Source organism: Pygocentrus nattereri, chromosome 11 (genome assembly GCF_015220715.1).
Source record: "Pygocentrus nattereri isolate fPygNat1 chromosome 11, fPygNat1.pri, whole genome shotgun sequence".
In the NCBI taxonomy this organism is placed as follows: Eukaryota; Metazoa; Chordata; class Actinopteri; order Characiformes; family Serrasalmidae; genus Pygocentrus; species Pygocentrus nattereri.
In genome coordinates, this window is record NC_051221.1 from 18784867 (window position 1) to 18808484 (window position 23618).

General features: G+C 39.4%; 1 protein-coding gene across 2 annotated transcripts in view; it reads right to left on the reverse strand.

The window, feature by feature from the left end:
* Positions 1-23618, reverse strand: part of LOC108438820 (Kv channel-interacting protein 1) — a 73214-nt gene that overhangs the window by 36387 nt on the left and 13209 nt on the right. Inside the window, exon 1 of one of the 2 annotated variants that reach the window (XM_017716890.2) lies at positions 2656-3012. The exons of the other annotated variant lie outside the window; for it this stretch is intronic. Within the exon in view, the coding sequence (XP_017572379.1) occupies positions 2656-2713 (58 nt within the window). The 5' untranslated portion in view covers positions 2714-3012. Of the gene's footprint in view, positions 1-2655; positions 3013-23618 lie in introns of those variants that run through there. 2 annotated transcript variants of the gene reach the window in all.

Here is a 23618-nt window from a genome sequence, read left to right on the forward strand (position 1 = left end):
CTCTGCCCTAGTTGTCCATCAAAATGTTAATTTTGTCCATCAGAGTTTCTTACTTTCCCACATTATTCCTCTGTCCATCTTTTTCTTTTTCTCACTCTGTCTATAATGACCTGATCTCGATTCCCCCAATCAATCTTTCTCTTTCTCTCTCTCTCTCTCTCTCTCTCTCTCTCTCTCTCTCTGTAGGTTCTGCTGATTTGCAGGCTGATGGACAGCCCACAGTTCAGAGCAGTGTGTCCTTATGTAATGAATGAATCGGACATGCCCTGTGTAAGACACGGTGGCTGCTGTTTTCACAGCTCTCCAAATCTCATTTACACTTTTTACAACAGTCAGAAGATGGAGCTAAAGAGGGAGAGAGAGAGACAGAGAGGATAACAAAGAAAGAGAGAGGGTGAGACATTTCGTTTTTTTCAACCTGTTTGCTCAACGGCCCAGAAAATAACTCCTCCATGTCTTGTTCACGTTTCTCTTCTGTTTCCCCTCCTTTCTTCCGTTTCTTTCCCCTGACCTATATGAATCATCTTCCTTCATTTTCTCGATCAGTGCTTATCTAACCGGCTGAGAGCACCACTCACACAGTGCTTATAAGTGTTCAACCGTCTGAAGGTGAACAGCTCAACATCTCAGACGAGCAGCGTACAGAAATCAGTCTCACACACAAATATATTTCTCTCTTTTCTCTCTTTCTCTTCCTCTCCTCTTTCTTTTCTCTCTCCATCTCCTTTTTCTCTCTTTTCTCTCTTTATTCTCTTTCACATTTTTTCACTCTTCCTTTCTCTCTGTCTCTTGCTGTTTCATCTTTTTTGCTCTCATTCTATCCCTTTCCTTTTCCTTTCTCTTTTCTCTTTCTTTTCAATCTTTTTCACTCTCTGCTCTCTTTCCTCCCATTCCTTTTGTTTCTGTCTCTCTTTTCTCCCTTTCTTCATTCTCTTTTCTCACTCCCTAGCTTCTCTCTCTCTCTCTCTCTCTCTCTCTCTCTCTCTCTCTCTCTCTTTCATTAGGAAATGAATAATCTGACTCCCCAAAAGCAAATCAGATTCTGTTGCCTTTGACACAAGACTAATTGGGATCAGCAGGGAAGACTTTGTTATGATCAGCTACAATTCATAAATTCTGATCCACACATAGTCACATTATTAAAATCTAATATGTTTATATCATCACTGTCTCCTTTCATAACCTCATAACTCCATATGTTTATGGTTTATTATGGATATTACCACATGGGCTCAGGAACACTTCAGAAAACCATTGTCAGTGAACACAGTTCGTCGCTCCATCTACAAGTGCAAGTTAAAACTCTGCCATGCAAAGTGAAAGCCATATATCAACAACACCCAGAAACGCTGCCGGCTTCTCTGGGCCGAGCTCATCTGAGATGGACTGACACAAAGTGGAAAAGTGTCCTGTGGTCTGACGAGTCCACATTTCAAATTGTTTTTGGAAATCATGGATGTCGTGTCCTCCGGGCCAAAGAGGAAAAGGACTGTCTGGATTGTTATCATCTCTGATTTTATGGGGGTGTGTTAGTGCCCATGGTATGGGTAACTTGCACATCTGTGAAGGCACCATTAATGCTGAAAGGTACATACAGGTTTTGGAGCAACATATGCTGCCATCCAAGCAACGTCTTTTTCAGGGACGTCCCTGCTTATTTCAGCAAGACAATGCCAAGCCACATTCTGCACATTTTACAACAGCGTGGCTTCGCAATCAAAGAGTGTGGATGCTAGACTGGCCTGCCAGCAGTCCAGACCTGTCTCCCATTGAAAATGTGTGGTACATTATGAAGCACAAAATACGACAATGGAGACCCCGGACTGTTGAGCAACTGAAGTTGTACATCAAGCAAGAATGGGAAGGAATTCCACCTACAAAGCTTCAACAATTAGTGTCCTCAGTTCCCAAACACTTATTGAGTGTTGTTAAAAGGAAAGGTGATGTAACACAGTGGTAAACATGCCCCTGTCCCAACTTCTTTGGAACGTATTGCAGGCATCAAATTCAAAATGAGTGAATATTTGCAAAAAAACAAAGTTTATCTGTTTGAACATTAAATATCTTGTCTTTGTAGTGTATTCAATTGAATATAGGATGAAAAGGATTTGCAAATCATCATATTCTGTTTTTATTTGTTTTACACAGCGTCCCAACTTCATTGGAATTGGGGTTGTAAATAAAACAGGCATACGTAGGCGTCTACATGTAAATGTAAATGTGAACAGATACACATCAGTGTAATGTGTATGACACTGCATTATATTCCAGAGCCCTCTCTCTCTCTCTCTCTCTCTCTCCCAAACATTGTATGATGTAGTGTTAAGCTCAGAGCAGTAGAATACCATAGCCTTTTATAGAGCCACAGCACATTGTATATTTACACAAACTCATCCAGCAGTGAGGTCAGATTTACGGTGAATGAACATGACAGAACACACACACTCACAAACACACTGTACATCTCCTAACAACAGTAACTTTACACACGTCTCTGTGTTCAGAAAAATACACAGCCACACACATATAAACAGTCATTTTCTACTCTCACACACATGCATTAATAACTGAATTCCTGTAGTTAACGAGAGTTGTATGTGAGAGAACACAGACTCACGCTCAGACAGAGCCGAGGATGAGAGAAGCTGCCCTTACCTTTGCGATAATCCACCTGTTTGCTCTGCATCGAGAAAGTCCCCATGACGAGCCCCATGCCTGACAAATACACAGGAGCCTGTGTGTATGTGTGTGTGGGTGTGGGTGTGTTCTGTGAAACCCACTCGTCTTCCAGGAACCACCTAAGATTCACCTCTTATCCTCCGACTGTGTCTGGCGTGTCTGTGTGTGTGTGTGTGTGTGTGTGTGTGTGTGTGTGTGTGTGTGTGTGTGTGTGTGTGTGTGTGTGTGTGTGTGTGTGTGTGTGTGTGTATGTGTGCTAATTCTCTCGTCGTCTGCTATTGAGCTTACACCTCCACATCATTCCTTGACTGTCCTCCTTTCTGCCTCCCTCTTTCCCTCTCTCTCCATCCACTCCTTTCTCTCTCTCCTTGCTCAACCATTCTCTCTCCCTCTCTAGCTTATGCTATCTCTCTCTCTCTGTCTCTCTCTCTCCCTCTCTCTCACTCACTCTCAACATATCTCTCTTTCATCCCACCTCTCTCGACCCTCTTATTCCATGCATATAAAACTATGTCATGCAAACCTCTCTTTTTCTCTCTCCCGATGTATCTGTCCTCCATCCAGCCTGTGCCATTTTTGTTCTGTGCATATAAATCTCTATATCACTCAAAACTTCTCTCCTTTTCTCCCACTTCTCTTTTCTCCCTCCCTTACTTTCATTCATTCTCACTCTCTCTTTCTCTCGGTATCTCTGTCTTCCATCCAGCCTCTCTCCACCCTCTTATTTTCTGTCACTCAAATCCTTTGTCATTCTCTCCCTCTCTTTCTTTCCATCCACTGCTTTCTTTCTCTCCCTTGCTTGACCGTTCTCTCTCTATCTCTTCATTTCTGTCTTCGATTCATCCTCTCTAGACCCTCTTAATCCTGTGAATATAAATCTGTATGTTACTCAAAATCTATGTTTTTCTCTTTCTCTTTCTTTCTCTTCAAAGCCCTCTCTCTCCATCCACTCCTTTCTGGTTCTCTCTCTTGCTTCATCATTCTCTCTGTGTCGCTTTCTCATTGTTGTCAGAGAGGACGTAATCAGACGTCTTTCTCTTCAAAGGTAAAACCTCTGTGCGTGTGTGAGCGTGTGGTTCATCATCCTCAAGCAGAAATGACAGCATAGACTTCCTCAAACACACAGTTAAAACCCTCCACTCTCATCTCTCACTCTTTCCCCTCTTTTTCTTCCCTTCTTTTCTTCGTTTCCTTGGCTCTGAGCACTCAGTGCATGGCCATGCTATGCAATATGGATGAGAAATGTGCATTTCATTTATCGAGCAGTTGTAAGCAACATGCAAGCTCCTCAAAAGCCCCAGCCGTTATTTCCTGATAGCTTTTGTTTAGATGCTATTGGCAAGGTTATGCAGTTTTTTGGTGCTGATGTTACTGCTGTAGTTTCTTTTTTGCCCTCTTGGTTATTGTGTGCTTCCTTCTTGGTCAGGGCTTAGTTGCAAAAGAGATGTTTGATTTTAAGGTGACTAAGATTAAATAAAATTAAATTAAATAAATAAAATAAAAACGTGTGTACAGCCTAGTGTTGGGCAATGTGATGATGTGTTATCATTTCCATAATAAATTATGCCACAGTATTTTATGAGCATGAGCAGTATTTCTACAACTGCAAGACAGATCTGGAGCAAATATAGAGAGACCCTAAATGTCACACAGCCCTCCAGCTCTGACATGAACTCCACTTCCCAGAATCTCATGGGAGATCACATGACTGTTGAACTTCCTCAATCCTCAAGTCACTGCTCACAATCACCAGAATACTGAGGTTTTGCGCCTGTTTTATGTGTCACAAGACCAATCTAGTTTAGTTTCTAAGCCCAGGCTTCGGATTAAATTAGTTGCAAGGTATTGCTTCTCATTGCAGTGCTACTGAGTGTTTCCTGTTTGACATTTATTTGGCCCATTTGCGGGACTTTCTGACTTTGCTTTTTTGTCATTGTCATTTTGGATCTGACTGCCTTTGTTTTGTTTGTCCTTTTTGTGTTTTTGCTGTTGGGATGACGCCTGTTCAGCAACTACAAATCTTGTTCTTTACTTGCAAAGCCTCAAATCTTGTCCTTTACTAGCAAAGCCTCATTTCTTGATTTTACCATGAACATCTGGCTGGTTCTGTCATATTAAACAACACAGAAACTGCGTAAACTGCTTCTAGTTACTGTCATCCAGACTGTTCATAAGCTGTGCGTTGCTATGACAGAATCTGCAATTGTAACTTTCTAATTTCAATACAGTTTTTAAATGGATGTTATAAAAATACTTTAGGTACCTTTGGTAGACTATACTGCACAGTGTTTGGGAGGGACCTATGGATAATTTAACGAGTGGCAAATTAACAAAAGCAACAGCAAAGTGGAAAACTGCAGTACAAGCTGTATGAATGAGAGTGATAGGCTACAGTCACAGAGGAGTTTCAGCCACTGACTGTGTATACGTTATATTTGATTTATACACTCACTGGTTGGAACATGCAGCCACTGTTGATCTCACTAGACATCGGTCATGAACTTTCGGGACCTTTGAGTTTAGTATATGAAAATCTCAGTACAACATAGATACAGCCATATGCAGTTTTTTAACTTCTGGTCAAATTACATGTTTTCTTTACCTTCTAAGTGAAAATAACTTCTTATTATAGGGCAGCTGGCAACCCCAAAGTTTTATTGCGCTTCTATAACCTTAGGATAGTTAAACCCATATGCATTAAAGTCCCTGTAATTACTGAATAATAAGTCTTACTATGTAATAAGCCTGCAATTTTAAGGTATTAACACATCCTCTACAATAAACACACTTACAAATAACATTTGTCTGCATAATTTAGTGCAAATATTTGTTATTTATTTGCTGAGTTTTGCTGGGGAAAAAGTAAAACAAAAGGAAAGGGAAATGTGCCATATCCAAGTCCACCTATTTATGTTCTATAATGTCACTTAATAATAAAATATATTATTTGCCATGGCAAAACACTGCCAAAACTTTTGCATGCAACTGTATGTAGCCACAACTAAAATTTTAGAAAGGTATGATAACTTTTACTGAAGGCATTGCCTCACAGTATACAAGTTCCTATTTGTAATAATAATATGTCCCATATGTAACTATCTATATGTTAAAAGGATTTTATAACTCTTAACCTAACTCTAACCTTAACCTCAATAGCCACAGGGGTACAATTTTGCCATTTCAGTTATAAAAATCAAACATATATTTTGTAAAAAGCACTTTATAAAGCTAGGAGGATTTTTGTTGGTCCTTAAATCATGTTGTTGTAGTTTTTCTCTAGTTTTCAGGCCATTTCAGGACACTTTGCCCTAAACTTTTGCACTAAAACAAGCACACACACAGAGATCTTTAATACCTCTCCTGCTGGTGTTTATTCTCCTCATGCAAGGTATGAAATTGCAGGGTGGCCTCAGTGAGAGCCTTAAGCCTATTGCTATTCCCTGCATGACTTTAGTTAAAACAACAGCCCCCCACCCTCCTGCCACATTCAGCTCCACATGCCAATAATAAAGTCATTAAGGCCAAAGCAACCATTACACATTCTGATTTACCTCAACAGATAATCAATTCTGCTACAGTACAGAGGGAGAGCGAGGGAAGGAGAAAGAGGAGAGAGATGAAGACACAAGGGAGCAGCAAATAATGGCACAGGATGTGAGACTGATGTAAGACAGGTGAAAAAAGGCAGAGAGCAAGCAGAAATAGGAGAATGAAGAAGATAAATAAAGCAGGGAAAAATAAACTTTAACGTAACGTCTGAGGCAGTTTTGATTCTTGGTGTGCAAGGCACAGCGGAGAAGATTAAAGGAAGATTAAAGACAATGTATGTGTTTAATCTAAATCTATATATAGTGGTGAGGGAAAAAAGTTGAGTTATAATTAAATGAACTTTTACTCTACTGAAGGTACTTGGTGATTTGGTGGTTGCAGACTAGACTGGTTGTTTAGGATTCAAATGTTTTCCTAAAATGATTATGGTCACAAATGGTTACTTTTTATTATTAAAATGTTCATGTCGTGGAAAACTGAATTTCCCATCAAAGAACACATTTATGTGAGTACTGTTAAAGTTTTGAAACATGGCATTCATACCCCATATTATGAATGAAAATTAAACGTGGCTCATTTTGAATTCATTTTCTTTGTGAGATCCTGAAAACCTTCACATTTACAAGTTTTAAAGAGTGTTTCAGCCTGGACTGCTTTATGAATGAGGCACAATACAGAGCAGCTATTCACACATAGAAATTTAATTCCAAAAAAGTCAGGACCACTTAATCAAAGAAACTTTATTTATTTATATTTATGGCAGTATGGCTCTGTCCTGGGACCTCTTTGCCCTTCTATATACATACATGGTAAGCCTAAGGCAGGGAGAGTAGCCAAAAGACCCCCACTAGGGAACAGAACAAAGCAGGTATCAATGACGACAAACAAGACATTGAACAAGTCAGATACAGTAGCGAGGAGATGGTGTGGAGGCAAGTTGCAAAGTGGCTGCAGAAGAAGTGGCAAGAGTGGGCAGAGTAAAGCAGCTCAAATAAGTGTGCTGACAAATTTAGCCAATTATATGCATAGTCAGCAATCAGCTGAACCGTCTGCTGATAGCTGATTGAGATCAGCTGATAACAGCAGGTGATTTTGGCCTGAACTTTGTGGCCTACCTGAACTAGTGCTATGTTTGACATTTGTAAATCCACTTTGACCTGCATTTAAACAAAAAATAAACAAAAAAAGTGTCATTGTTTTGTGTATGCACACTGCTTAAAATAAAAGTACTATACAATGTACATTTTTCACTTATCAAGTTACAAGCAATCTAAATGTACCCTCAAAGGTACAACTGTGGTTTTAAGGTCCAACTATGTACCTTAAGACTGATGCAGCCCCAGTGACAGTTCTGTGCCTGAGAGTAAAATTCATTCTGAAATTGATGCCTGCATCATGTTCCAGAAAGGTTGGGACAGTGGCCAAAAAGTGGGGAATTTAAAACTAAGCTCATCTCAAATGCACCAATGCACAGAGGAGGTGTGTATTGTGGTCTGACAAGCCAAACTTCCAGCTTGTGTAGGGAAATAATGGATGTTTTGTCCAGGTCAAAGAAGAAAAGGCAAATCTAGGTCGTTAAATTTACTGTAAATTTCAACAGCCAGTGTCTGTCATGGTATGGGGCGTACTGGTGCTTAAGATGGCAAACGTACACATTGGAGGAAGATCAACGCTGAAAGATATATGCACAATTTGGAGTGTGATATGTTACCTTCTGGATGCCATCTTTTTCCAGGATGTAAAGACGTATTTCAAAATGACAACATCAAATCACATTCTATCTGTTTTACTACAGTGTGGCTGCATAGTCAGAGAGTGCAAATACTAGACTGGCCTTCCTGCAATTCAAACGTGTTCCCCATGGAATATATGCAAAAAAAAGGCTGTAAAGTTGTGCAGCTGAAAATTGTATAACAGAAAAATGCATATTCTTTTATACAATTACTAAGCAATGTTTAAAGAACTGGTGCTTAAAGATGGTTAACATGCTTTTGTCACAACATTCTCAGTATGTGAAGGCACCAAATTTAGGAATGAAAAAACAAAGCAAAACGTAAAGTTTTCAGTTTAATGCAGGTCAAACAGACTTCCCTTTGTATTAGCAGTTAATATACTGTCCCAACTTTTGAGGAAGTGAGGTTTGTACAACAAGAACAGTAACAAAACCAGCCTGTTTTCTCAATTGCTTGAACACTTTCATCCATTCAGAAGTTATATTCTCAAAACAGTAAACACAAAATGATAAACATTAGGCTTGTTGGCCAAAATAACACTCTTTCTTTACAAAATGCTCTAACCCCCACAAAAAACACTGAACAAAGTGCTACAAAAGCAAACTTCTTCATCAAACACTGCAACTATCAGGAGAGTAAATTCCTTCAATCACTCAACAAATAGTGACCTAAAAAACACAAAATACAGGTTTCAGTTTTAACATATTCAGCCTTCATTCGTGCTGAAATCTTTTTTGTGGGGGGTGCAGTATATTGCCTTGTAACTCATTACAGAACCTATATAAGAATCCACCTGTTTTTTTTTTATCTCAGTTGCAAAGTCTGTTGTTATGCCAATCAACTGTATGCAATGACTGCTATGTTACATTATCATTACTCTGAACATTGTGCAAAAGGCTGTTTAATTGAATGCTTTTGCAGTCTGTTGCTGCATATTAAGCAGCGTGTCCAAAACATTATTCCAGGTCAAGACATAGTAATTATTCAATCACTTTATGAGCCCCAGCAGATAAGAGACTCAATGCTCTCTAGTGACAGATCAATATTACAAACAATAATAAACAGCTGCTTAAAATGAATGCACTGCAGATAAGTTAATTAGCTAGGTAATGTAATCAAGCTAATGATCTCTCTTTAAGCAACTGCGAATCAGCTAGCCGAATACTCCAGAATACATTTAGGTAGATACCTAAGCTGTAACTGCAGCAGTTTGCTATTTTACAGACTACCTTTTATAGTTAACTTTGTTATGTCTGTCAAATGATTAGCTCAGGCCACCTGGTAGCATTCGTAGCACTTGTGCTAACAGACTAAAACTTCTGTAGCACAAAGTAAAACACAGCAGCACGCAAAATTTCACCATTATTTAAAAATCAACTGCCTTTACATGACTTTTAGTTCAGACATATAGTGGGGTCTAAAGGTCAAGTCAAAGTTTATTTATGTAGTTCTTTTTACAACAGGCTTTGTCACAAATCAGGTTTACAGATTACAGTCCAACCCCAAGTGATCAGGCCAAGGGCAACAATGGCAGGGAAAACCCCCTAAAAGTCTGAGACCATATTAAATACCTGGAAATAAACAACATTTTTTTTTTTATAATTTCAAAACTTTAAAACAAAGAAAAGATATGATAAGGAAAATGAAGAAGAAATATTTACAAGCCCTTTCCAAACAAAGTTGGGACAGTGTGCAAAATGCAAATCATTTAAACCCTATATTTCAGTAAAAATAGTACAAGAACGAATCAGATGTTAAATCTGAGAAATGTTATTGTTTTTTGAAAAATATATGCCCATTTTAAATTTAATGCCAAAAACACATTCCAAAACAGTTGGGATGTGGGCATGTTTATCACTGTGTTTCATCACTTCTTTTAGCAAGACTCTGTAAGCATTTGGGAACTAAGAGACCAACTGCTATGGTTTTTATTTTCCCATTTTTTGCTTAACATAGGATTTCAGCTGCTGTACAGTTCGGGGGCTCCTCTGTCAAATTAATCTTTTTACAATGTGACAAATGTTATCAGTGTTGACGGGTCTGGACTGCAAGGAGGCCAGTTTAGCACCCAGACTCTTTTAATATGGATCAATGCTGTTGTAACACATGCAGAATATGGTTTGACATTGTCTTGCTGAAATAAGGAAAGCCTTCCCTGAAAAGACATTGTCTGGAGGGCAGCATATGTTGCCAAAACATGTATATGAACATGTATATGAACCCTGAACACTGGTGTGCCGCAAGGCTGTGTGCTGAGCCCTCTGCTCTTCTCCCTGTTCACCCACGATTGTGTTCCTCTGCACACATCTAACATCCTCATCAAGTTTGCAGACGACACCACAGTGGTTGGCCACATCAGGAACAACGATGAATCGGCCTACAGGGAGGAGATCCAGCACCTGACTTCCTGGTGCACCACCAACAACCTCATCCTGAACACAGGCAAAACCAAAGAACTCATCGTGGACTATCGGAAAACCAAGGGCTGCACACACTCTCCTGTCTACATCAACGGAGCAGAGGTAGAACGTGTGTCCAGCTTTAGGTTCCTGGGAATCCACATCTCGGCAGACCTTTCATGGTCCTTCAACACCTCCCATCTCATCAAGAAGGCACAGCAGCGTCTTTACTTCCTGAGGAGACTAAAACAAGACCGGCTGTCTCCTCAGATCCTCACAAATTTTTACAGATGCACCATCGAGAGCATACTGACCAACTGTGTGACCGTGTGGTACAGTAGCTCCACTGTGGCGGAAAAGGAAATCCCTGCAGAGGGTAGTAAGGACTGCTCAGCGCATCACAGGCATGCAGCTCCCTGCCATCAAAGACATTCACCACCAGCGCTGTGTGCGCAGAGCACACAGCATCATTAAGGACCCCTCCCACCCCAACCACAAACTGTTCAACCTACTTCCATCCGGGAGGAGATACAAGAGCATCCGGGCCAGAACCAGTCGGCTCAGGTCCAGCTTCTTTCCCTCCACAATCACTCTGCTGAACTCCACACCTCGCTGATATCACTACCACTCATACTGCACACAGCGGACTATGAACACTGCCTTTCATACTACACTCACCAATCAGAGCTGTTGTTTTATTTTATTTTATTCATCATTATTACCACTGCACAAATGTAACATTCTACTGCCATGTAAATAACACATCGCAACAGTTATTCTATACAGTGTACATCTCCAACATGTTCATGTATATATCTACACATCTATAATCTATTTTTTTGCATATCTATAAGTAATTTATTCTACACTGTAATGTTGCACTATGCCTATTTATTGCGCACTTGCACACTCTCTTTTTGCACTATTTGCTACTATTTGCACTTCTGGTAGATGCTAACTGCATTTCGTTGCCATGTACTTATACTGAGTAATGACAATAAAGTTGAATCTATCTATCTATCTATCTATATATTGCCGAGAATTAATAGTGCCTTCACAGATGTGCCAGTCATCCATGCCATGTGCACTAATGCACCCCTATACCATCATGAATACTGGCATTTGAACTGTGCACTGATAACAAGCTGAGTGGTCTTTGGCCCAGAGGACACTGTGTCTGTGATTTCCAAAAAGAATTTCAAATAGTGATTCAGACCACAGAACACTTTTCCACTTCCCCTCAGTCCATTTTAAATGAGCTCAGGCCCAGAGAAGGTGGCAGCATTTCCAGATTCTGTTTGTATATAGTTTCTTTTGCGTTGTCGAGTTTTAACTTACATTTGTGGATGCAGTGATGAACTCTTTAATAGAGAGTGTTTTTTAAAAGTTTTTCTGAGCCCATGCAGTGATTTCCACTACCTATCTTTTTTTTAATACGGCACTGTATGTGTGTCTGAAGGCACAAAGTTCACAGCTAGCAAATACTATTTTTTGGCCAGAGATTTCTCCAGATTCTTTTAGTCTTTTAATGTTATTATGTACTGTAGATGATGAAAAGCAAAAGCTCTTTTTTTACATTGAGAAACATTATTCTTGAATTTGATTGTGCAGACTCAACCTCTCTGGGATGTTTCTTTATACCCAATAATATTATTGACCTGTTGCCAATTAACCAATATTTTTTAAGCATTACACAACTTTACCAGCCTTTTGTTGCCCCGTCTCAAATTTTTTGGAACATGCTGTTGGCTTCAAATTCAAAATGGGCAAATATTTTTCAGAAAAAAATGTAATTTCTCAGTTTCAACATTTGAAATGTTGTCTTTGATACATTTTCAATAAAATATAGGGTTTAAATGATTTGCACATCATTGAATTTTGTTTAGATTTACATTTTCAATGGCATCCCAACTTTTTTGGAAATGGGGTTGTAAGATTGTACACTATTTATTTGTCATTATTCAAATGTAAGCAAATGTGTGACACTGATCATGTTAAGGCCTTTGTACAAATTACTCAGGTTTTATTTAGTCTTATCTCTTCCACTGAAACATATATTCAGGTGACTCTCAGGTAGATTTGATCTACTCATTGAAGGCTTTTGCACAAACTTGTGGAGCCCACACCTCAAAAGGCAAAAGTGGGATATACAAAATACTAAGAAATTTAGAAATTCATGATAAAATTTCAAAGATTTTGCTTTTTACTCAAAGTATTATGCCAATAATGTAATTTGTAATAAAAGCCTATTGAAATTGAAAAAGAAGGTAAAATAGAAGCATTTTCAGTAGCAGTTTCAGACTTTTGGACCCTACTGTACATGTTTGAGAACTGGCCATATAAATATAGGCAATAAACAGCAAATGTTTATATTAATCAAATGGAATTTCTTAGCTCAAAGTAAATAAAGTGATCCTTTTTCATGACTAATAAGGAGGAGGTTTAAGCAACAGAATCTCCCACTTCGGATGAGATGAGGATAAAAGCTAACACTAGAACTAGTCAGTCAATATTATGCTGACAAGGACTCACCATCTTGTTCAGTGTTTTAGTAAACTTTAAAGACCACAAATGATGGTATACACATGAGTGCATTAACATTTATCTTTCCAAAGAATGCTTTGGTTGCAAATGTGAGTGCTGTGTTAGCAGATACAGTTACCCCTACCCCACCTCGCGGTGGCTTAATCCAAAGCCTTTTCAGCTTCAGGAATGAAACAGAAACAGTGACTGTCCGAATCTTCCCATTAACACCTCTAATTATTTGGTCTAATTTACTGCCATCGCTGTTCTCACTACAAGTTTGTTCTAAGGAGTTTTGTCAGAGTTTTTATTCACATAGTGGTGGTTGTAATAGTAGCACTCAGAGATGGCTGTGACTGACTAAAAGATGTGTCAATCATTGTTTTGCAATTTTAAAGGGCCAGCACCATGATGTATCATGTTCTGTTCTTTATCCTCCTCACAAGTTACCACATTTTGTATAAGTGCTTGTTAACCTGGTGGCTGTGACCCCCTTGGGGGTTCCAGCATGGTTCCAGGGAGGTTGCAAGAATGTCACTTGAACTGGGAAAGAACACAAACGCTGAGGTGAACTTCAACCCCACAAATTCTCAGAACCTTGGAAGCATCAGCCAATTGAAAACCAGCCAAAAAAACAAAATGCTTAACCAGCTAATGTTAACCATTCACTGACTTACACATTGCCTCTTAAACCATCACCTGATTGCCTAAAACACAAAATATTTTAACCATAAAAAGGGGGCACACTCTGAAAAAGGTTAATGTCTCCTGGTTTATAATGTCAATTTAAATTCATTACATTTTGAACATTTCAGAATTGAAACGTTTTTATAGGGTTGCAATGTTTGAAGTTCCAGTACTAAACTCAGTTTACTGGAGGACACTAAGGACAGATAACAGTGTCGAATTTTTCTTCTTTAGTTTAAAATCTGACTGTTCTTGTCTGTCTAAAATAACACAAGACTGTAAGTACACATTTCTTTTTAAGTATAATAAAGAAAAGAATAACTAAATAAATGTGTGAGTTAAAAATAATGCCAATACTAAACTGAAACCAATACCACCTGGACTGGTGCATCGCTAGTTTTCAGTATGCTGTGCAGATCTGCATAACACACAGTGTCCACTGTTCTATCAAATTCTCTGACGATTCATCTTCTGCCATGGACGTTTGTGCCATTTACAATCAGTTCACAAGAAATCAATAAATAAGTAAAGATATTTTTTAAAGATCAGAAAGCACAAGCAAAGCAAATTTCTCAGGAAACCACTCCTTGTGTAATGCTTCACAAAAACTACTTGTACATGAATAATTCATGCTGTGTTCATGAACACTACAGCAGCACTCCAGCACAATTGCATAATCCTTTTGAAACGTTCACAAAATAGATTTGTTAATGAATGAATAGCAACTCCTCTGTACAGTTTATGAATACACTGTGAGCATAAAGCCTCTTTTATACACAGATTCACAAATGCAATTTCATGGGAATGAATAAGAGCAAACTTAGGTCAGGCATATCTTAGTGTTGATTTAGCAATGGAATCCAATAAAATTATTACTTTGTTTTGATAGTCTTACCTTTTCTTGGTGAGATCTTGTTGATTATTCACATTATTACTAAACCTTCCAAGACATTTCTTGATTATACTTCTGTAAACCAACCCTGAAACCATAAGTGTGAAGGAGATAAAACAGGGCTTCAGATTTAGCACTGAATTATGGCCATCTCCAAGGAATTCATTTCCATGCCTCAATTTTATGCACTTTGTAATGTCCATGCACAGAAATATGCATGATGGTAGCAAAAAACCCTTTAAAATCTCCCTTTTCATTTTGGAAGGCATACTGAGAAGGAATTTTAAATAAGCGTGGGTTGATTAAACACGACCAATAAAAAAGAGCTCACACACACACATGCACGAGCACACATGCAAGCACATTCCTTCTCACACACATGCACACATGCTCATCGGTTATTCAGACAATGGCCTTTAAAAAGGAACTGAAGAAAAAGCCAAAAGTGCTAGAAACAGTCAATAATATAACAACTTTCTACAAGTGATCATTAAAATAGTACAAAGACAGAGAGAGATAACCAGAGGATAAAGCAATGGAAAGAGAAGAGATTGAGAGGAGAAGACCTGTAAGCAAAATATGAGCATAACAACAGCCAAAAGTGTTAACATACAGAAAGAGGAGAAATAGCAGAAAAAGAGTGATGTTAAAGTGGTAAGAATAAAGACATAGCCTACAGACAGACAGTAGGGTAATATTGCACACTGACTTATGGGCTGCATGACAGATTTAACCTGAGCTGGACAACATTATTCCCTTTTGTTCATATTTAATTCTGAATGAAATATTAACAGCAGCCATATGAATGTTTTAAAAGGACTCTTGCTTTGCCCTAAGGGTAGACTATAGGCTAGAAAGTGTGTGTGTGTGTGTGTGTGTGTGTGTGTGTGTGGGTGGATGTAGATTCTTGGACTGGTTAGTCACTTTACATTAGACTAGAAATACTGTATCCTGCTTATTATAATTCTAAAGTAATTAAATATTAAGAAATGGAATATTAAGAAAGCATTTCTGAATTTAAGAAAACAAGAAGGAAAAGATTATGGTGTAGCTGAGGAATTCTGGTATATTAGGATGGACTGATTGAGTTAAAGCTGGACTGTGTTACTTTTGGGGATTTGACAATGTGTAATTGCAAGCAATATGCTGAAGAACATTTTGTAACATCTGATCCATCTTCTGATTCCTTCTCTGAATAGGTGAATGTAATGGTTATGAGCATGTTGTATTCAAGGAAATCAGTCAATACTTGGTGAAGGCTGTTTCTTTTAAGGATGAAAGTGAATGATCTGTTTTTGCCATCAGATCTTCTTTCATATAATGCTGCTTTTAAAACATCTTCTACACTTTCTATTGTATGTAATGTTATTACACAAAGATGTACAATGTGGTTAAAAACACCTGCAAAATCTGACCTGACCCATCTGAAATTATTATTTCACATTTTACAGAGTGACTCACAGCAGTGCACATACACCAAATTTTACTGTGTTTTTCATCTTCTAATGGGGTCTAATGAGCATGTGCTGAAGCCAATTATTGTCTAAAATTGAAATGTTTTGAGCTTCATCTTGTTTTTCCACTGCACATTCAAAAACAAGAACTGACCCAAACAGGAAGCACAGAACGTATAGTTCTATTTGTAGTTCATTTGCCACTAGACTGAGGCAGCAGGAACCAGCAAAATAACTGCAATTAACAAATTCATTGTCTTTTTGGTCAGCTCATTCTTCATGTTAAAGATGCCTAATTCAGCTAATTAGCTACATTTCTTGCCAAATTAATTGCCTACATTAAGGTGACATGACATGAAATGATATATTACACACACACACATAAAAATGTCTACATTTACACAGACTTGTGTTCTGGTGTACTTGTGTGTGGTGACTATCTTCATCTGGAAGAGGCATTCACTACACAGAGGAGAACATTTTCAGTTACCAAACAATGGCCCACATCTTACATTGTGTTTCTTGTGTTTTATTTTTCCCCATGAGTTCATTTATTATATTTACGCATCAAAAACAGTCATAGTTAACTTTTTCATGACTATTTACCAGCTTCTTTAAATTCCCTAGAATTATACAAGCTGTTCTTCAAGACTGATATTTGCAAATGAGCTCTGTTCTGATTGGCTGTGCTGCATTGTACCTTTTTTAAAAACTATTGTCAATGAGTGGAGCTAAACTGGTGATAAGAGGTGTATATATGTAAATGGTTTTGTTTTTCATTGCATTACAAAAACAGTGAGCTCACATTCATTTAATACAGGCTCTTTTTGCTGGGTAATTTATATATTTGGACTAAATGGACTGGACAGTGAACAGTACGTTTTGAGACTCTAACAACCAAATTCTTATTTGTTATTTTTTAAAGCCAAAGGGAATTCAGGTTTCCATGATATGGACACTTGTCCTGTTCATGCCCATCTATGTTAGTTACCAAAAGCCATAACACAGGAACTTTCAGTACTAGACCAGTGACCAATAAAAAAGCACAGTTCCAGTTATCTGCTGCCAAATGTTATATTATATATATATATATATATATATATATATATAGTTATATAGTTATATTTAGTTATTTATTTATTTTTGTTGCTTGCTTGTAGCATATGTTGGCATATTTTCCACGCTGGAAGAAGCCAAAGTCTGTTGCCACGGTGATGCTACACCCCCTGCACAGAGAACGTCGTAGCAGAACCGCACACTGACCCAGGCTACTAGCTATCCAACCACCGAAACATGGCAGCGTCTGGCAAATGTAAAGCCAAACGAAAATATGAAGGTGAACACAGAACCTTCTTACCAGAGAGGGAGGATTTGTATTTTTTCACTGAGCGGAAAGGGAAGCCGTTCTGTTTGATATACCAAACATCGTTATCCAATTTTAAAGCTTCCAATCTTCAGCGCCACTTTACCTCACTGCACGCCAACGTGGTGGACATGCTGCACCACTTGGACAGCCTGAACCTTGATCTCCAGGGGAAATTAAAGATGCTACCTCATCTAGTGCAGTCAGTATTTGCATTTGTTAACAAACTCAAGCTGTTTAAAACTCATCATAAAAAAGGAGAACTAACACATTTCCAGTCTGTTTCAAATGCAAGTGCCCAAGCAGCTGAGGTCCTAAAAGGGAGAACTGCACACTATGCAATGCTTCTTGAAAGTCTGCAGCAGAACTTTGAGGACAGATTCTATGATCTACAGCTGAAAAGGCCACAAATTACATTCCTTATTAACTCTTTTGCTGCTGATTCAGACTGTTTGAAAGCCCCATTGGTGACAGATGAAGCTACATCTCAAATGGAGATGATTGAACTTTTTGAAGATGACAGACTCAGATCTGTTCTGAGTGAGGGACCCTGGAGTTTTGGAAAATTGTGCCTGTGGAGAAGTATCCCAATGTAAAACAAGCTGCACTGAAGCTCCTGTCAATGTTCGGCTCAACCTATGTTTGTTAATCAGTATTTTCCACCCTGAAACATGTGAAATCAAAGCATCGCTCTGTTCTTACTGATACACATGTGAAAGAACTGCTTCAAGTAACAGCAACTGAATACAAGCCAGATTTGAAACAGATTGTGGAAAACAAAAAATTGTCCCATTAATCTCATCTACATGATAGGTTTAAAAACTATAATGTTTGTGTAAATATAGCCTGTGGTTCCTAGTAGTAATGAGCATTTTGTTCTGGCTCTTGGTGTCTGAAAGGTTGGCCACCCCTGACCTTAAACATATCCAAGAAACCAATCATAAGAGTATAAGGAGATATACTCCCCCTGTAAGCCTACAGAAACATCTAGAATAATTGTTTTGCACAAATTAACTGAAGAACTTTCTAGAAGCCTGATTTTCCTGCACTAGAAGCGTTTCCAGACAGACTGAGACAAGTCTGCTGTCTAATAGACTGTCAACACTCCATCTCAAACTTTTAATAACGTCTCAGAACAAGGTTGTGTTGGCTGTGGAAGAGTGGCTCCATCAGACAGGGGAGCAGTATGACCCCTTTGTGTCAGCTGAAGCTTTAATCATGATGAATTATCATTTTAATATCAAACACACACAGAGCCCCTGCAGGTAGACAGATAATTATGTGACAGCATTTTAGACACATCACACATATCACTCTCTCCCTCCCTCTCTCTCTCTCTCTCTCTCTCTCATACTGAGAACTCCCCAAACACCCACATTCATCTCTACTGAATAATGTTTTGATGTAAATAATGAACTGAAAGACTCATTTAGTACAGAACTTAAGTAGTTTATTTTTGCACAAACAGATCAGGGTTCCCTCTGAAAAAATAAATTTTCTTTGGTTACTAGTTTTCCTCACAATGCCATGCTTGTAACTCTCTACCTTGGACAGCATCTAAGACATCAGGGAATGTGTCAGTAACCATTTAATGTATTAACTGAGGGAGTTTTGGAGGCATTACACTCTTAAGAAGTCTGGTTCCTATCACCATCACCGTGAGCAGTTCTCAGGGTTGGGCTTGCTGTTGCCTCACAGCAAGGAGGGCCTGAGTTCGATTCCCCGGCCGGGCGACCAGGGTCCTCTCTATGTGGAGTCTGCATGTTCTCCCCATGTCTGTGTGGGTTTCCTCCGGGTTCTCTGGTTTCCTCCCACAGTCCAAAAGACATGCAATCAGGCCAATTGGACATGCTAAATTGCCCCTAGGTGTGAGTGTCTGTCTGTCTGCCCTGCGATGGACTGGCGACCTATCCAGGGTGTATCCTGCCTTTCGCCCGAGGACTGCTGGGATAGGCTCCAGCACCCCCCCCCCCTCCCCTGACGGAGAAGCGGCTTAGAAAATGGATGGATGGATGGATGGATGGACTTTCAAAGTGTGATCGTCGAAATGTTTATTTGTGAATTTCCACCTGACACACCAAATAAGCCCAGGTGACAGTGTGAACAAGACACTGCATTTAATCCTGTGCCTGAAAGACAAAACTGAAAAGCCGCAAATATACAAAAAGATCACCAAAAAATGTAACCAACAATCAAACTTACACACCCAAAGACTATAGGCAAAGTCAGTCATTCCAGGTTTTTCCTAATAAAAATCAACAGAAATAACTGAATACAAACCAGAGAATTTTGTGCAAAACATTGTCAACTGTTTAAATAAAACTGCTCCAATTTAAACATTTCTACAAGATGCACTGACCGAGCATAACGTTATGACCACCTCCTTGTTTCTTCGCTCATTGTCCATTTTATCAACTCCACTTATTATATAGGTGCACTTTGTACTTCTACAATTACAGACTATATGTTAGAGCCATTTTTTTGCATTTAAGTGAAAACATATATTGTAAACTTGGATTTAATTCTTCATTAATATTTGTAGCTTTGGCATTTGGGTAATATAAGAAATTAGCCATGAAATTGCTTTAATGTGATGCAATCTGATTGGCCGCTGAGTTTAGTAAAAAAGGGTGAGGGTTGGGTTAGGAGAAGCATAGCATAGAAGACAGCACAAGCGTGGAGCCTAGGAGCATCACAGTCTTTTGACCATCAAGCTGCTTAATTTAGAAGTCAGGAATTCATCTTTTGTTTTATATGATTTTAAGTTCATTGTAAAGATACAAACCCCAAAGAAACGTCTGGATTAAAGATCTTTTAATTGTAAAATAACTTTGAGGTTCAAGGCTAATGAGTCAGGACACTGTACTCACAACAAAGTCAAAAGACTGGCCCTAAGAACGGAGCAACAAAAGCCATGACGTAGCTAAACTACCGGGCTAAGGCAGGGTAACGACAAGCTAGCCATGCTAGCTCAGACAGCAAGAAGACAGAGGTAAATTGAACGTATTGTGGGCTGGGGCAGGCTTCCCCGGGCCAGGTCTGACATTTTCTCTTCATCCCTATTAGCCTGCTAGCAACGCTAGCTAACCAGCTACTCAATGGAGGAAAGTGAAATTAAATGCTGATAGACTTTCCCACTCAGAAAGTCATTGAATTTTTAATGCCAAACGATCTTATACATCCAGTAACTCTTTTCATGAGTGTCTGTGAATTTATTAGAAGAGTTTAGAGGCTGTGAAGGATTTGTGGAATTGTCGCAGTTTATGTGTGGAGATTTATGAGTAAAATGAGATGGCAGAAAAGAATGCAGATGTTCTTGCAGACCAAAAGAGGGTGACAAAGCCTCTAGAAACGGCTGTAGAGGAGAACATAGAGACTAAAAGGTGAGAGAAAGGGAAAGTTTCCACAGTTAACTAAGCAAAGGAACGATATAGAAATATTGAAACATGATTAATGTAATGTTGATATCATAAAAGAGGAAGGTCTGTTTAAGCTTGAAAGATGTTTTGTAGAGTATAAATGTCTCAATGAAGAATTATGTGAACTGTTGAGTGAAGATGACCAGAAAGTTGATCAGGAGGCATATGAAAGCAGACATGCAGAATTAAAGGCCTTCATACAAGAAACCAATAAATGGGTTGCCAATGTTAAAAGAGATTCTCAAGATGAGGAACATGAGGGTAGACCTCATGATAGCGTTTCTGCGGTCAACTCAGTCGTGCATCTCAACTATCTAGCACTAGCTCAGCGTGGTTGAAGACCAGCGGCTATGAAAATGAAACAAGAACTTGAGCAAGAAGTAGTAAAGAAGGAACAGTTGAAGATTGAAACTTCAAGTGCCAAATTAAAGGTTTATGAAGAGTCTGAAGTTGTTCATGAGTCTATGAACGATGTCTTAGAGCCAGTCTCAAGTCAAGTCAAGAGTCAAGAGGATTTTATTGTCATTCCATCTATGTACAATTACACAGTGGAGTGAAATTACGTTCCTCCAGGAACAACACGGTGCAACAAGGAACAAAAAAGTACAAAGTGCAAACGTGCAGACATAGTGTGCAAACATAAAGTAAACTAAAAACAATAAATACAATAAATTAAACAGACATTAGACACAGTAAACAGACAGGACAGTGCAGCACCAATACAGCGGACATGAGGTAGTGGAAAAAGGTGCAGAGTTTAAAAACCTGATTGCTTGAGGAATAAAGCTGTTGCAGAGTCTGGCAGTGGATACACGGATGCTCTGGTACCTTCTGCCAGACAGCAGCAGTGAAAAAAGTCTGTGTGAGGGATGGATGGGGTCATCCACAATGCTGGTGGCTTTCCGGATACAACGTGTGGTGTAGATGTCCATGATGGAGGGGAGAGAGACCACAATGATCTTCTCAGCTGCCCTCACTATAGACTGTAGGGTCTTGCGGTCTGAGGCGGTGCAATTCCCAAACCAAGCAATGATGCAGTCTCCGCAGGACGTAGAGGTGCTGCTGGGCTCTCTTGGCTATGGAGTTGGTGTTGAGGGACCAGGTGAGGTTATCTGTGATGTGAACACCAAGGAACTTGGTCCTCCTGACGATTTCCACAGCAGAGCCAGTGATGTTCTGTTGGGGGGGGGGGGGGCAGTGGGGGTGGTCATCTTGCACTCTTCAGAAGTCAACAACCATCTCCTTAGTTTTGTCTACATTCAGAGACAGGTTTGTTGGCTCCGCACCAGTCCGTTAGCTGCTGCACCTCCTCTCTGTATGCTGACTCGTCATTCTTGCTGATCAGACCCACCACAGTCGTGTCATCAGCAAACATGATGATGTGCTTTGAGCTGTACTTTGCAGTACAGTCATGAGTCAGCAGAGTAAACAGCAGTGGACTGAGCACACAACCCTGAGGAACACTGGTGCTCACTGTGGTGGTGTTGGAGATGTTATTACCTATCCTGGCTAACTGAGGTCTCTCAGATAGGAAATCCAGGATCCAGTTACAGAGGGAAGTGTTCAAGCCTAGCAGGCTCAGTTTTCCAATCAGCTGCTGAGGAATGATGGTGTTGAATGCTGAACTGAAGTCTATGAACAGCATTCTGTTCATAGAATGGGGCCCAGAGCTGGGTCTAGGTATTTGACTGGAAGACAGAAATGGATAATTATGAGTCTCGTGGTGCTGGTAAGACTTTGCCTGCTGTCAATACTAAGACAGCTGTGGCAGCTGTTTCTTCAGTCAGTATCAAGTAGTGCAGTGTCAAAATGTGGTTGGATAGTGTAGTGGTTAACACCTCTGCCTTCTACGCTGTAGACTGTGGTTCAATCCCTGACCAGGGCAAGCACCCTACACTATACCAATAAGGGTCCTTGGGCAAGACTTCTAACACCACCTTGGCCTCCCTGTGTAAAATGATCAAATTGTAAGTCGCTCTGGATAAGAGCGTTAGCCAAATGCCGTAAATGTAAATGTAAATCAAAATGAGGTCACCAAGATGCTCATCAAGCAACAAAGTCTGTTTCAACTGCTTCTCAGAGACATACCAGTGTTCAATGGAGACACTCTTACATATAGATCTTTCATAAGAGCCTTTGAGCATGCCATCGATAGCAAGACTGACAGCCAGCAAGATCGGTTGTATTACCTAGAACAGTTTACGAGTGGGGAGCAACTCAATCTCATTCGTAGTTGTGAGCACATGAGGCCAGACAGGGCTTATAGGGAAGCCGGAGTATTGCTGGCCCATCACTATGGTGATGAACTGACAATTGCCAATGCATACATCAAGAAGGCAATGGAATGGCCACAAATAAAGCCAGAGGATTTGAACACCTTTGGTTTGTTCCCGATTGGATGTTGTAACGCAGTGAATGACATGGACTACATGGATGAAATGAATCCTACAAATATGAAGTGCATCTTATCCAAATTTCCATTTAAGCTGAAAGAAAAATGGTGAAGTTTTGCATACAACATTAAAGAAAGAAGGAAAAAAAACAGCCAGGTTTCCTGATCTGGTGGACTTTGTTTATCATCAAGCCAAGGTCGTCAACAATCCACTGTTTGGAGATATTCCGGATGCCACCTTAGGTAACCAGGGAAACTCAAAGAAGAAGGCCAATGTAAGAAAAGGAGCAGCTTCATTGTAAATGTGTGTGCTATTGACAAGGACGCCACTAAAGGCCAACCAGAGAAGAAGCATCCAGTAGTTAATTTAGCCAATGCTTTCCAAAGTACCTGTCTATACTTTAAGATAAATCATGCACTGAATGCATGCAACAAGATCAAAGATAAGCCTTTGAAAAATAAAATTGAGTTCATGAAATTGCAAGGGCTTTGTTTTGGATGTCTTACAGCAGGTCATCTGTCTAAAAA